The 16,896-nt window shown below is 35.6% G+C and overlaps 2 protein-coding genes across 2 annotated transcripts; one reads left to right on the top strand and one right to left on the bottom strand.

Annotated features, from left to right (window-relative positions):
* Positions 1–5,418: 5,418 nt before the first annotated feature.
* On the top strand, positions 5,419–8,600 carry LOC143619356 (putative aminotransferase ACS12). The gene is made up of 4 exons (XM_077091305.1): positions 5,419–5,970; positions 6,065–6,190; positions 6,640–6,800; positions 7,524–8,600. The coding sequence occupies exons 1-4, from the start codon at positions 5,518–5,520 to the stop codon at positions 8,368–8,370; spliced, it is 1,587 nt and encodes a 528-aa protein (XP_076947420.1). The 5' UTR covers positions 5,419–5,517; the 3' UTR covers positions 8,371–8,600.
* Positions 8,601–9,486: 886 nt separating this feature from the next.
* Positions 9,487–11,215, bottom strand: LOC143619295 (uncharacterized). Its single transcript, XM_077091256.1, has 4 exons — positions 10,861–11,215; positions 10,530–10,766; positions 10,034–10,251; positions 9,487–9,953 (listed from the first exon to the last, which is right to left on the bottom strand). Exons 1-4 carry the CDS (start codon positions 11,077–11,079, stop codon positions 9,770–9,772), a joined length of 858 nt encoding a protein of 285 aa, XP_076947371.1. The 5' UTR covers positions 11,080–11,215; the 3' UTR covers positions 9,487–9,769.
* Between the last annotated feature and the right edge of the window lie 5,681 nt (positions 11,216–16,896).

Raw genomic sequence — 16,896 nt, 5'->3', positions numbered from 1 at the left:
AACCACGAGTGATGAAAACATTCTTGTTTTTAATTGTTAAAAAACACATTTGAACGCTTGCTTATTTTGAAGAGAAAATTACGAATTTATTTACAACACATCAATAATTGTCGTTTTATATTTAAGGTAGATATCTTATGATGAACGACCAAGAGTTTATAACTTTATATTTATGTTCGCGTGCCTCATATTAGCTTGTAGAAGTATACTCCCGAGCATCGATGTTTTTAACAAACACATCCCACAACATTTTTCTTAACTTATGAAACACTTCCATCTCCCAATAATAACACATACATCTTGTTTTGCGTTACAGACGACATATTGTTAAATTTAACATCTATAAATCTATAATATGATAAAAGGTTTTAGACCCAAGAAGAAAGGCAGCAAAAAACCAAGTACGTACAAAAGGTTTCATGACTTTCATCCGCCCTTAAAGGTTGCCACTTGTTTTATTTATATAAAATTTAGACTGTAACCCGAAATCATTGTAACACAAATATAATTAGACAATCACGAATACGGATGAACGAATAAACATACGAACAAAAAACCAAAACCAATTACCCAAGACCACAAATAAAAAGATGTTCATGAACGACATGATCCATTAATAAATAAAATCAACAGCCAGCGCCCAGCATTCCACCGATGAAGTTTTGGGGTGAAGATCGAGCGTGACTAAAAGTTCCATCAAATGGAGAAACATTTACCCACGTTAAGTTTTTCCAAGGACTTCACCGATAGATTGATCTTTAAAGGCAATATTCATGACGGATTTTCTGTCGTAAATCCATTGCTAAAATTGTTGTATAATTCAAAATGAATGTTTTTCTAGTTTTTTTTTAATATTTGCAATTATATTCAAAATCACATTAAAACACCAATACAGGCCACTACAAATTTTAATTGTATCATCTAATATTTTTTTATAATGTTTTGTAATTTTATGGTCTCATTCTTAATCAAGGTGGCTGACGACATAGAGTGTATTCGAGACAAAAGTGTATGAGCATTTTCAATGATGCATAGGAGGGTAGGATTGATTAGATTTATTTTAGTAATTATAACCAGTTTGGAAAATACATTAATTTATATAAAGTTTTGAGATCAGAAAAAATCAACAGTATATTATAAACATTAGAAATATAAAATGAGATTAAGCGGTGTAAGGTTGAGGGGTGTGGGGGCTCTAATGGGGGCGCGAGTGGGGGCTCCAGCCAATAATATTGTGACGTGTGGCAGAGAGAGAAACTGGATAAGAGGGGTGTTGGAGCCCCCGTTGGAGCCCCTGGCCCTGGTGTGGAGGGGCTCCAGCAGGGGCTCTAGCGGATTTTTTTTTTATTTTTTTATAAATATATTCAAAAAACGTATTATTAAAAAAACTCATAAATTATTAAAAAAAACACACATTAAAAAAAAACACATTAATATCTAAAAATAAAATAAAAATTAAAGCACTAAAAAAACATTATTCTTATTCTTCGGCTTGGTCTTCTTCGATCAACCTCTTTCGGATACGTTCCTTTTGCTTTTCCATCAGCATTTGATCGACCGGATTTAGGTTACTGAAGTCTCTTGTAAGGAAGTCCAAATCTCTCATTCGACTTTTTTCCTTTTTGTCATTAGAGACCACCTCCATGGTTTTGTTGAATTTATTGAGGGATTCAACAAGATCGACGATATTTACGGCTCCCCCCTCAGCCGGTTTTTTCCCCTTGGCGTCCCTTCCCAATGGCCGCCTCCTCGGCGGTGAAGACGTTTCCTCCCCCGCAATGTTTAGGTCGAATCCAAAAGCGGCAATCCGACCCGGCGGAAGTGCTATACGCTCCAGACGAACTAGTTTTAGTCCGTTTCGGCCCTACTTCCGCATCAAGGTCCGGCGCCACCAGCTCAACCCACTTGGAACACCTTTTCAACCTCTCCCACAACTTTAAATCGTCCCACGTCTTCACCATCCCATACCTCCGCAAACACTCCTGCCTCCACTTTTCGACAGTGAAATTGTAAACCGCCAAATCATCACTGCCACTTGGTCTCATACGACCGGCGTTCCTGTTGAAAAGATTAGTAAACAAGCCGGCAAATTTTCTGATTTCGGACCACCGACCCGAAATCATATCGGCGTTTCGCTCTGTACTCCCAACGAGCGTATAGAACGTCTCCCTAACCTTTGTCCAAAAAACCTTGCTTTTTTGGTAGTCGGCTGCAAAATGAATAATTAAATTAGATTTCCAGTTAACTTTTTATTTAACTTTTTTATTAAAAATCATTTTTAAAAACGTTAAAACAATTACCGCAACGCCGATCCTCAGAAATGACTATCCAAGCCCGACACAAGGCTTCCTTCTCATCCGATGACCACGGAGTGGTTTTCCGTTTCGTCCTCGGAGTCGAAGCCGGTCCCGGCCCGTCCGTTGCAAGTTGTTTTTTCCGATGGACGCGTCTTCTTGCTCCCGTAGCATCACCGTGTGATTCTTGTGTCTCTGGAACAACAAAGTTAGGAGACGGTTGTATGTTGGATGGTTGAAAGCCGGATGTTTCTTGCGGCCCTGAATAAAACATCGGTTGGTCTGGTGACGACCATAAATCGTCGTCAATATAATCTGAATCTAGGTTTGGGTACCAATTTCCAGACATTTTTGGGTATTATATAGGAATTTGGGATATTATATAAGAGTTTGTAAGGTGAAATTGTGTTTTGATATGGTTGAAATGAGAGTAATTTGGGGTATTATATAGAGGTTTTAAGGTTTTTTTTTTAAAAAAATTCGGAGGTCCAACGGCTCTTTTGGGCGAGCTCAACGGCTCTTTCTCTCTCTTCTCCCGCGACCACACTCACGCCTGCCTGGGGGCTCGCGCTCGCGCCCCGTTCGCGCCCCGGTTCGCTCCCCGGTGGTGTGGGGTTAGCGCCTGGGGGCGCGAGCGGAGGGGCTCTCGCGCCCAGGTTAGCGCCCCACACTCCTCAGCCTAATATATGGTTGTTGATTAAGATAAGATAACAAGTGTGAGTTCCATAAGCTTTAGATGTCGTTGGTGTGGGGATGTCAATTTTGATTGGATGTGGCTGCCATTTGAAGGGACAAAAATCCATCTTATCACTACCATCATACCCCAGAGTCATATATTCGAACAAAAATAGTCAAGAATCTTTACATTTTTTATTATGATATTACTTTAACATACTTTTAAATAATTGGATTTTTTTAGTGATCATATCGGCCTATGCTATCTTATTTAGTTTAAGAGTAAAATACCATTTTGGTCACTTAGCTTGACCCATTTAACCATTTCAGCTCAAAGGTTCTTTTTTGACATTTCAATTCTTGACGTTTGAACATTATAACAATTTCAGTCTCTGTATTAAATTAGTAAAAAAAGTTGGATATTTTAAACCCGGCCGGATTTTAAAATGAATTAGAGGGAGGGAAAACAATTTGACCGGGACTTAAAAATTATTATGAACTCACATCGACCATATGACCGGTCCTATGTTGAATGTCATTTTATACCGAAACCTAAAATAGCGAGCAAATGTAAGTTTTTGATGAATTAAATTGTAAAGGAGTTGAATAAATAGAAGGATATTTTTTTTTCTTTTCACATATAAATACGACTATAATGTTGTTGTTCAACAACTCAATCACTAAAATCAACTTGGCAACAAGTAACCGAGCCACATAGCCGAGCGCTCTACCCGATTTGTTAGCGCCACTGTAGCCAAGTGGAAAAGACTACACGGGTAGGGTTTGCCGCGTGCTCCCCGATCCTCTTAACCACAGTGAATGCCATCATATATTAAAAATGAAGGCATAGAAATTATTGAACAACTTCAGCCTAAAGCAGAAATATCACAAAAAATGAAATAGAAACATCATAACTATCTTTCTCAAACAAGAGTTGAGGTATTATATCAATTCAAGGTCGACACGTATGACCCCTCAAAATCTCAAATTTATTTCTAATTCTTTGCCTGTATGCTTTTTGTACGTAGCAACCCTCAAGTTCTACCATCTACACAATAAGACCTAAATCATAAAACACTTTTTATAAGAAGTCAAAACATATAAACTTGAATTGATATTTTTAACACCAATCAACTAATTAAAACCAGCATAGAGTTTATCAATTTAATTAAAATCTGAACAATTTTGAGCCGTTATTCAATTCATCCGTTTTGTGACATGTAGCTTAAACCAATATAAATAAATCAAGAAAGATTCCAAAAATTGGAGACGACCCATGATAGTTTGGAAGGTTGTATGCCAGTTGCTTGGATTCTATGGTATCTAAAACAATTTGTGGTTGATGGTTATTGGTGAAGATGAGCCAACCTCAAATCCTAACCAATGAATCATTCATTACCAAGTGAATTGAGTTCAAATATATATATTTCAATTAAGTTACATGAATTTACTATATCTTATTTGACATAAGAGCATTTACATTCAATCTATTAAAAAATGTAAGTAAAGTTTAACAATGTAGAGAGTAGTTCAGAGTGTAGTGAGTGGACGGTAGAGAAATGAAGAAAAGAGAACTGATAATGACAAAAGTATAAAAAATATTATTTAATTGAGAAGAAGAGAAAAAAATGTAATAATTTTTAGCGTAATTTTGGATTTAGATATAGGAGATTGGATGTGAATGCTCTAAAACATACGAGGACTCGAGGCGATGTATCATACAAATAGATAACGCTAACAATCGTACAAACAACATGCATCATTTAATATATAACTTGGTAAATCAATCTACCTTCACATTCTACAACCCATACAAAGCTCACATTAAGTACTCTTATGAGGCGGGGCGCTATGGTAATCTTACTCTAGCTAATTTATATGGACGGTAGATTGACCCAATCCGCCCTAATAATTATCATTACACTTTATCTTCTGTGCTTTATCTTGGAACCCCTACCGTTATCTTCCTTTCCTTTCGTTCATTCATCTTCCTTTTATATTTCTTTCATCTAATTCCTTCCAAAATAAAAAGAAAGAATTTGCAATTTAAAAAAAACCTCACTTTAAGTTCCTTTCATTTATTTTCTTTCTTTAAAAAATGAAACTCGGAAACACACTTTTTATCTTTCGTTCACTTTTTTTCTTCAAATGAAACTCGGGAACACAAGTCTCTCTTTCCTCCTATTAAATATTTTAGATGAAACTCGAAAAACAAAACATTTATTTTATTTAATTTGTTCTTACATATGTCTGCCCAAAATTATCTTTTTAATATTAGGTTATAATTTTTAAATAATATCATACATTTCTTAAATAATATTAAAACAAAGAAGCATATGTTTTCCCTCCCTTTGGCGCAAAATTCATCGATATTTAACAAGAAAGAAAGAAATTATAATAAATACACTCGTATATATACTTACACACACACACACTATATATATATATATATATAGAGAGAGAGAGAGAGAGAGAGAGAGAGTCACCCTACTGGGCTTTGTCAGTGACAACCGTCGTACACTCCGTCCACCACCACGATGCTCCAACGATGAAACAAAAACACCAAAACCCCAATACCAATCCAACAACCAGCAGTGGAGTTACAACGGACATGAGGGTGATAGTACCCTTACAAGGCCTGGTTCAAGGCGGCGGTAGCGGCTTAGTTCTCGGCTCAATCATCCCCTGTGCTCTCTTCTACTTCTTCCAACTCTATTTCAAATCCAAAAACCCCACCACCCCACCACCATCACCATCATCACAACAACCGCCGGATATTACTCCTCCTCCTGCTGGTGGGTTGGAAAGGGTTCAATCAATTAGGTCAATTTGGTCGCCACGTGGCACCAACGGTCAAGCTCAGGTTTCTTCCAGGGCTAGTTTGGTAATTAAACAACCGGATTCTCCTTATTACGTTGGCTTAGAGAAGGCGTTGGTGGACCCGTATCATGGGTTACGTAACCCCGATGGGATTATTCAGTTAGGGTTAGATGAAAACAAGGTAGTTTTGAATAATTAAGTAGAATAATTATGTTTAGTTTTATCTGCTTTATGATAATTATGATTGAATTCTTTTTGGGGTTTGTGAATTACAGTTGTCACTGGATTTGGTTGAAGATTGGATAATGACGCACACCAAGTGTTCGACAATATGCCAAGAGCTGCAAGTTAATGGGATCACTAATTATCATCCATATGATGGAATATCAGACCTCAAAATGGTAATTTTCTACTTGCCGAGTACTCGGTAGTCGGTAGGGTTCCTAGGCGATTTTCTTCAACTTGGTCAACATTACCCGAAATCAGCCAAGTCGGATTTCCGCTGTTTTCACCGTTTTTCACATTTTTTTGAAGGAAATACCTTGGAAGACGGGTATATAAAATAAATAATTAATATTAATCTTTGAACATTTATATTTTCGAACATTTATATTTTATATTTTCGATTTATATTGAAATTTACGTATTTTGTTTTAAATATTAGTAACTTATGTATTTGACATGTGTATAATTTCCCAAAAAATAATATTTTTTATATAATTTACAATGTCTGATACTCCCCGAGTAGACCGGGTACTCACAACTCCCGGGCAAAGCCTAGCAACTTCTGCAACATTGATTGTTTGTCCACCTACTATGACTTTTGTGTCTGATTTTGCTTATATGACAGGCAGTTGCTGGATTTATGTCCCAAGTGACTGAAGGGCGCGTGCTGTTTGACCCGTCGAACATCATTTTGACTTCTGGAGTATCACCTGCGATTGAAATGCTTGTTTTTTGCCTTTCGGATATTGGAAATGCATTTCTGGTTCCGTCTCCATATTCACCTGAGTAAGTTACTTTCTAATGCAGCGTGATTCGACTCGAGTGTACTATATTGATACTACTCCAGTACTCCATACAGGTTGACTTTTGAGGTCAAGCATACAACTTTTCAACTTCATGATGACATGGAGTCGTGTAAGTTTCTAGCATTTTCAATCATCCCGTTAAACACCAAAACAAATGCTAGAGATTACAAAAATTCTTTTTAGTTTCATGAGAAAACACTTTTCAATTTTGAATCTTGAAAGTACTGTGTTTGACCTCAAATATGTCTGTTCTATATATTAGGGAAACTTTCACACGTAACCAAGTTTTTAAAATATTCCACTAAAGTCACTCACGGTTTTTTTGATTCTGAATCACTTAACTCCATTAGGTGTTTTAAAATTGAGGCAAATGAAGCATATATGAATCTTGATTACATTTAGAGTTTTAGTGAAGAAAGAAGTTCACTTTGTAATGACCAAATTTCATTATTGTTCTTCTGTAAAACTGGAAAAAATCACTAAACATGAATCATGATTCATCTATGTTAAATCTGCCTCAATTTTTTAAAAGTATAGCATTTATTTAAACAGTTAAACAAGATTAGAACACTTGATTAAAGTTGAGTGACTATAGAGGAACAAAAAAAATGAGTAACTTTAGTTAGACAGTTAAGAAACTTTGTTACTATTCTGTACAATTACCATTTATACTAATACATGATGGTTTTATTGTAATTTGCAGTCTCGATAGAGATATTAAATGGCGAGCCGGAGTGGAAATTATACCCGTCCCATGTCGGAGTTCTGATAATTTCACCTTAAGTACAACTTCACTTAATCGTGCATACAACCAAGCAAAAAAACGCGGTCTCAAAGTACAAGGTGTCATAATATCAAACCCGTCAAATCCAGTTGGAAACTCGCTTACTCGAGAAACCCTTTACGATCTTTTAGACTTTGCAACTGAAAAAAACCTCCACGTCATCGCCAACGAGGCGTTGGCAGGTCCCACCAATGATAAAAATCTAGAATTTGTCAGTTTGGCTGAAATAATCAATTCTCAAGATTCTGAAGAATACGATAGAAAACGAGTTCATATCATTTATGGGTTGTCGAAAGACGTTTCTCTCCCTGGTTTTGAAGTCGGGGCCGTTTATTCGTTCAACCAAACCGTGTTAAACGCGTCCAAGAAACTCTTGAGATTCTCATCGGTATCATCTTTATCTCAAAGGTTACTTGTTTCAATGTTTAATGATTCAAGATTTGTTGGGGATTTTATTAAGATTAATCGAGAACGAGTTGAACGAATGTCAGATCTTTTCGTGGGCGGGTTGAAAAACTTGGGAATCAATTGTATGAAAACTAGTCATGGGACATACTGTTGGGCTGATATGAGCGCGTTTATACGCCCGTATAGTGAAAAGGGTGAGCTTGAGTTGTGGGAAAAGCTGTTAAATGTGGTCAAAGTCAACGCAACTCCCGGATCTTGTTGTCATTGTATCGAACCAGGGTGGTTCAGGTTCTGTTTCACGGGTTTGACCGAAAGCGAGATTCCAGTAGTTCTGGAAAGAATTGGGAAAGTTCTGTGAAGGTGTGTAAAGTACAGGGCTCAAAAGTGTAAAATTGATCACAATGATGGAAGGAAGTAAGAAGTGTGTGAAGGTTCTCCCACCCTTGAATTGTATTATAAATGGTTTTTTCTTTGGGAATTTTGTTATTTTTTTATATATATTGTTTTGTAGGTAGGTAGGTATTCATGGTTTTCAATGTGTATTATGTGATTGATTTATTTAATAAAGGAATGAACGAATCTTATTGAAGATAAAACATGAAGCAGTACAATGAGTTTTCATTAACGGGTTGTCATGGTTAAAGAAAACAACGCATTTTTTGGCTTGTAATTCTCATCCAATAAGCTGTTTTCTTTTTTTATTTTACATTGAGCTGTTGAATGATGCATCAAACCGTCCAAAGATTCAAGCAATTGTATCAAGAAAGATTGTTATGGGACAGTGAAATGAACCCAGTTTTGCCCCAAGAGTTGAATAAAGTGGTGAGTGTTTGAAAATCCGGAGGAATGTTTTTTGGTGAATCTGTTCCCAAACAGGGTGAGAATTAAGATTTCAGTTCTGATAATGCCGGAGAGAATGCGCAAGCTGAGCTAGTATTCCATAGCCCAATCTTAGATACATTCCCAAAACTCCAAAAGAATCACAAAACATACAAATAATTCATTGTGAGTGATCTATGAGCATTTATCATTCAAACAGGAACCATATTTTAATTCAAACTGCTTATCTTTATCTATTACATTTGTTAGTTCTCATCAATGGATACCACATATGATCTTTGTACAAATGGATTAGAGTGATAGTCTATCATTTGATAAAGGAATGAATGCTATTTCAATGAAACAGTTAATTGTAAGGTTAAATTTTGTAGGATATTGTAGCAAAGATACGATCATATGTACAACAAAGACCAAGGGGTTTTGATTCTTTTGTTTTGATTTGATGTCACGTTGCTTGTCATTACACAAATGTTTTACCAAACAATTCTATGAACCAGTCTCTATAAATATCTATAAACAAGCCCGTTAACATCAACATCCAAAATCACTCATTTTCCAGCCCAAAAAAACAAATTGACTACCAAAAAAATATCCTATACGTAACAAGAACCAAAAAAGACAGAAGTCAAAAGAAACGTGTTTGTCGACGCGAATATCCCAAAATCGCTCATAAAATGACTAAAATACCCTCAAAGATCAAGCTAGCAAAACATATAATTACATTGTATGCATCTCGCGGTTATTAGAGATTGCAAAACGACAACAAAAATAAATAATGATTTCAATTATATACAACTTTATAAGGGCATAATAGGAATCAAGACAAACAAAACAACAGTATTGTTCCAACACTTATGTACTAAAAACCAATGTAAAAACACCTTGTTTTGTTAGTTCCTTAATAACCTCCCAACACGTTACTGCAACAATAACTGTTCTTCATCCTTCTGCAAGTCACTCAGCCGTCTTCTAGCATAAACCGTAACCACCACAGTGGTCAAAACAGTCAACAAAAACCCAAAAACCGTACAAACAATCTGCATTGCCGAAAGTGCCTGTTCATCAGCTGAAGCATCCGCCAATGTCCGGATCATTATACCCCTACAATAACCATACCAAAATCAAAACCAAAACTTTTTTAACGTGTCGAATCAATAATTTGTTAAACAAAAAAACCTTACGTGTATATTGCAACGAAAATCTCAGGCACCATTCCCAATAATGTTCCCAACAAATACGGACCGTATTTAACATCGGTTGCGACAGCACAATAATTGTAAACCATGTACGGAAAAGGTGAGATTCTTAATAACGTAACGGCTCTAAACTGGTTAAACCAGTTTCCTTCACCGGCTAATTTCAAGATTGAAGCTTTCTTCGGGTACGTTTCTAACCACCCCTACATAACCACAGTAGTTCAGATAATAACGTATGACAATTCCGCGTTATAAAATACAATTACCCTCACATGAATGACACATAGCGATTAAACACGCAACCGACTAAGTTTGCAATTATTAAAAAACCGTAGACCAAACTTGCAGTATGGTCAAACCACAACGACCATTTGTGCAATTTTCTCGTAACGAACCTAAATGATAATAAAGGGGTTGTTTGGCATTGTGGTTAGCTGAAATGCCAAACTCCCCCTAACTCCCAAATCAAACTAACACTCACCTGAATTTTGTGGTAAAGGAGAGAACCAATGAAATAAGGAATCGACGCGCCGATTGTGACTCCACCGATGATCAAAAGGAACCCGAAACCGTACCCGAAGGTCATTCCAGCCACCCACATTGACGGCGTTGACGGTATAAACACAGTCGGAAATAATGCCACTGAAGCAAATATTATAGCTGCTAACACTGGCTTACTAAAAGTTTCTGTTTCCCAATTCAATATTGGAATAACCTCCTGAAATCAAACAAAATTAGGGCTTTTTTATTAATTAAATCAATTGAGTAAACAAATTATATTAATTGTTAATCAACAATTCAATTAAACATACCTTATTCATCAGAAACGGTCCAACCCATAAAATAAACGAAACACCCAAAAAGATTAAGAATATTAACACAAAAACAAGCTTTAGCCACCACCAAATGCGCCACCAGAAGCTATCACCGGCGGCGGGCGATACCGCCGGTGCGTTTAATGTCACATAATCGTCTCTGGGTTCTTCAATTGAGATCTTCAACAAGGTTACTTTACCATCTTTATACGTCATAATAATATTAATAATAACGTCAATTGAACAGAATGAGATAGTATAGCTGAAAGGTATGAAATTGGGGAAACAGACGTTAGAGAGTAAAGCGGTTGGTGATATAAAAGCTTTAAATTATTAATCAATGCAACGTCTACTTGTGTTGTGTAATATTAATAAATAAAGTAACTCGTCATTAAAATTTAATATTATATAATTTATATTTTTTAATGAATAAAGAGAAGATAAGAATAGAATCTTGATGAATAAAGTCAACAAGTATAGATACATTGTCCCGTAAAGCTAGTATATGTTTCCAAGAGAGGTGATGTTACACACAAAGTCAGACCATATAAGGTTTTGAGAAAGGCCCGTGGTGAATAGTATATTAGATAAAATAATGGAAGATAGATTGAGATGGTTTAAACATGTGAAGAGGAAACCAGAGGTAAAGTTAGTTAGAGCAGCGAATCCTGCATTATGGAGGGGAATAGAAGTATATGTAGAACCAAACTCATGGATGAACGAATTAGCCATGATTGATAGTGTGATCTCTCTGGGAACATGGTTCATGATGGTTTTCGTAAAATTGTATGATTAAGGTTAAAAATCTTTAAATGTAGCAATACTTTGCTTGTAATTGTTTTCTAGTAATAATGTATATTGGTGGTTTTTTTAATGTTCTATCTAGTATTTTTTTTTGTTGTTTCATGACATCCTCTGCCAGTGAATTGTGGTAGCTTTTTAGTTATGTAGTTTTTTTTACTATGATTTTTATGCAGGTATTTACTAGAGTCAAGGGTCTTTGTGAAAACAATTTCTTATTTTCTTTATACTTTGAATAGATGTATTGTTTGCCTACATTCACTCATCACAAACCCAGAACCAATCTCCCAAGAAGCCCATAATTATTATGATAAGTTGTATATAATTTTATATGTAACATTGTTTTAAAACAAGTGCTTACAAACATAACTTTGTGCTGCGATGGAAAGAGTATTAATACATAGGACCAAAGATAATAGTGGTGTTCTTTATTGAAAGAAACTTATTTTATGTTACATATGAATCATCTCAGAGACAACTATAGGAAGCTAGAACACGCTATGCTGGAGCCTAGTCAAGTTGTAGCTTAGCTCAACTTGTGTACATATATCCTATCTGCCAAAAAGAACTCCATGATTGAGTATATATATGATGGATGGTGGTGGTAGTTTATTTACTCTTGTAAAGGTCGATGTTATACGACCATGAAACTCTTCTTTTTTGTTTGTCTTTTTTTTTTAGTTCTTTATATATAGTTAAGTTAAAGCAGGAGTTTGTAGCATGACTGTCTGTGACTCAGCTAGGCCGCCAGCTGTTTGTGATTGGCCTGGCTTCTAGTGATTTACTGAGTTGTGTAAAGTGTGAGTGATTTGACAATCGACACGTATGATTTTGACGGATAGCGTGTTATTCTATTTAATATTTAATATTTGTTTTAAGTATTGTTCTATCGTTTATTAAGTTACATGGATGATACGTTTATTTTACGGCAAATTATGGATTTTGTTCCTAGTTATGATATCACTGTTATTAGTAGTCTTAATACTCTTATGTAATTGTTGATATTTATGTTCAATCATTAGTAGATTTTATTATTAATATTTTTAATGTGTATATATGTTTAGAACATTAGTTGTTAATTCTTTGTTGTTATTTCATTGCAAAGTATTGTTTAAATGTTCAATCATTTATACTTAACTATATTCGTAATTATACAGTTAAGACTATTTATTGAAGTCAACAATTTGAATCCAATTATGCTTGTATTTAACTGTTAGAATAATGCTTAAATTTTGATGCATGGGAGATATTCTGTTCCGTCTTTCATGTTCATAGAGATGTCTACTATAAAAAGATAATTGAGAGGAATAGGAAAAAAGACCATAACCCGTTGGGAATTCCTAAAAATTAAAACATTCAGGACGACTATTTGAGTACATGATAAGTTTTAAAGATTTTTGCGGGCATGAGACAAGTATGGACTTAGGTGATACTTGGTCCTCTTTCCCGAAACCATATATCTGAACCATATACCCCCTTACCATACATCCGAGTTATATATCCAGAAATTTTTAACTTCTAGTTTTAGTTTTGTTTTTCTTGGAACTTTTGAAAAGTAATTAGTGTTTTCATTCTAGATTCTAGAAGATTCCATACGTGAAAATCAACTTTTCTTTTGGATATGTTAGCCCACGGGTATACCTTAACGCCCAAAGGCGTTAAGGCTGAGTTGGTAAGGTTAACGAGTGATATACCACTCTTCATGGATTAAGGGGCGTTAAATGCAAGGTGGGTTAAAACGTTAATGTGCTTTAAAATCCTCTTCACACACAACCACAATAATTTAAGAATCAATTTAACATTAAATAAAAGAAGACAAATAGGGGGTAAACAATTTTCTTAGGGTAAGGTGGATTGAAATGGGGTAAAGTAGGTGATATGACGCATATACAGAATTAAGAAGTTTGAATGTATATACCCATAACCTTATGGACTATAGAGTATTGGTTGGGGAATGCGACAAGATTTTAAAATTGGGATTAAGATGGCCAATGTATATTCCAATGCCGTCCAATTGCCATCCCTAATAACTGAGATTTTTTTACGATATAGTTTACCTTTGATTATATGTTTCTAAACACTTGGTTCTAGTAATTATTTATTTATTTATCTTTTTTTTTTTGCAAAGCAAAGAATAGATAAAAAAAGGGCATGTAACTTCTAGCTAGAAGCTTGGGGACAGCCAAATATACTGTACAACATAGAATGAAAAAAAGTAATCTGAGAATCACCGGCGACGGGAGAAATGGGTGCGACGGGGGTGGGGTTGCGACGAGGTGGATGTGAGACGGGGGTGGTGGCTGCCGTGGCGGTGGCGGTGGCTGCCGTGACTGGAAAAACGAGATGACCGAAAAACGAGATGGCTGGAATTCATGGCACGCGGTGGCTGCCGGGCGGTGGCTTGGTGCCGGAGGTTAGGGGTTTTGATCGGAATGATTTATGGGTGCGGTGGTTGAATTACTGAAGTGAGTGGTGGTGGGATTTGAGAGATTTGAGGGTATGAGTGATGAAATCTAGGGTTTGAGGATTTGAGAGATTCGATTAATTGTTATGAAACTGATGATGAAGATGATGAGATTAAGAGGGATTACTTGGTGTTAGGTTTGAGGATTTGAGGTTGATGATGATGAAGAATATCAAGTATGTTTGAGGTTGATGATGATAAAAATGAACTGCTGAGGTTTGAGGTTGATGATGATAAAGATGAACTGCTGAGGTTTGAGTTTGAGGATATGCTCTGTTGTTGTTATATGATAATAATAACAACACATTCATATGTTGCTGTTGCTGTTCTACGATGATTATTATTATTATTTATTATAATATTACTATTATTATATTTATTATTTATTAGAAGAAAATTACTAAAATACCCTTATATGTTGGTATTATTACTAAAAATACCAACAGTTAACTGACAGTGGGGGTCAGAAGAACCCGCTGGAGAAATACAGGCGCACAACATGCGCAATTTAGTTTTCAGTGGTCAATCCATCTCCCGATGATATATTTCAGGGAGTCAAATTGGAATTTTCTCTTCAAATAATGAGTCTTTATGAAGCGGTTATAGTAGAGTTGGTTAAATATTGGATCAAGACCCGAGTTAACATATTTGAAGAATGTGTTGATAGAAATTTGAAGCTACATGTAATTTGATTTAAATTATTTCAAATAACTATATCGGTATAAATTATTATGTTACTTAGCTGAAGCGATTATTGTGGAGTTTGTCAGTTCTTGGATCAAGACCCACTAGACTTAAAAATGGGTTGATAGAAATTTGTAGGAACATGTATATTTTTTATATAAATAAATTTAAATAACTACATCATTATAATCTATTGCACTACTTATTAAGCTTAAACGGTTATATTAAAGTTGTTTAAATCATTCTCTTGAAAATCTAGTTCAAACTTTTATTTTAAGAAATGATTCAAATTTGTTATCACAATAATGATTTCATGAAACTAAAATAGGTTATGTTATTAAAACCTCATTCAAATTTTAACATTTTTAAAAGCAGTGTTTTCAAACTACATTATACTACAAATTAAAAATAAACTATTACATGTTTAGTAACAAAGATAAAAAGATATTGAGTAACACAGATAAAAAAAATATGAAAGTAATTTTAGAACATTGAAAAATCTTTTGACATGATACATTGAGTTGAGTATGGTAATTTCTCATTTCTTGGTTTTAATAAGAAAAATCACTAACAATACTATTTGTTATTTTTAGGATTAAACACACACACCCGAATTGAACACGACACGAATGCAATAAACGAACACGAGGATTTAACGTGGTTTGACCTACGTCCACGGGTGGCAACTAGGTATTTCTTTTATTGAGTGACTAATTATTACAAGTACATATCGTTGTTTAAATAGAAATTGAACTAGGGTTTGTAAATTGCTTAACAAGAAATCCAAACCGGGTCGGGCTTCGGTCTGGCCACCCTACACTCGTCACCCCTTTAGACTTCAAATAATAAACTGGGCCAACAAGGCCTACGAACCCAACAATCTCCCACTCGGAGGCCTTGAGTACTCTCGTCTGCACTCCTCAACGTACTTATGTAATCTAAACATCTTCTAGTTGCCACCGCCTTCACATCAATTAACCTGAAGGCCCGTTGAAGATCCCTGGAGCTCCAACATTAGTCACGGCTAAAACTGCCCCTGACCCGTTCTCTGTCCCTACCAGCTCCCACTGAAACAAACTACCGTATCCTGAGATACTCTAAGAACAAACACTCTCCATATTCAGCAAGTAATACACTTGAGAGACTTTTACAGCTAGAATACTGGTTTTCTTAATCCATTGTCGACCCGGAACTGTAACTGAAACACGATCTGTGCTCCCACTGTCACAATGTCCTCTGACTGATTTAACCTTCCTAGCTCATTCCTGAATCTTCACTCTGGCTCTGGGTTTGTTACTTGCAAAACGAACCTTCTTCTGCCCACGAGATTCTGTGAACCGAACTTTGTCTTTCACCAAAACTGGATCCACTCCTTTCGGTGACATATCAACCAACCTATGGCGGAAATGCCGGGGCACGAACTGATTGCCCACACCTCTCAAGGTTACTATCATGCAACATTATAAGTTTCAATATCTATTTAATAATTTCAAATAAACCAATTACAGTTAAGTACATCAAGTGTAACGAAATTACAACAATGATTAATTAAGTTTTTATCCTAAAAAGCATCTCTACGTGATCTTCATCTTGCTAAATAACCAAGCTGATAACCTGCAAATGCGTATAAAATATATTCTTGTCAACAACACATGTTGAGAGAGTAAAACACCAGTTTAAGACATAATAGTAATAGTATATATAATATATAAAGAAAGATGCAAACTGTTCCTGTGAGATAAACAGTTAAATCATAACACATACACAAACAATCAAACATAAAGAAAGGGCTAAACCGTTGCCATGCGAATGGGCATTAGTTACCAAAAATGAGGTGTCGGTGAAACCATTGTCAATGCGTCGGACGCCGGCCACTACGACGGTCGTATGATCATACTAGACTGAGAATATGTTGGACATCTTCGAATGCGGTTCAAATAAAGCAAGTAAGCAAATAGCAAGTTAGGCATAAACTGATATACACACAAGGATTAAACAGTTGTGGTTTTGAATACTAGATAATACGTAAATATGATACTATACGCATATGTCCCCAAAAGATTTAAAATAAGTAAAAGGGGAGT

The sequence above is a fragment of the Bidens hawaiensis genome, unplaced genomic scaffold (genome assembly GCF_021521415.1).
Source record: "Bidens hawaiensis isolate Kalapana, Puna unplaced genomic scaffold, B.hawaiensis_p1.1 tig00002423_1, whole genome shotgun sequence".
In the NCBI taxonomy this organism is placed as follows: Eukaryota; Viridiplantae; Streptophyta; class Magnoliopsida; order Asterales; family Asteraceae; genus Bidens; species Bidens hawaiensis.
This window is presented reverse-complemented; position numbering and strand designations above follow the sequence as displayed.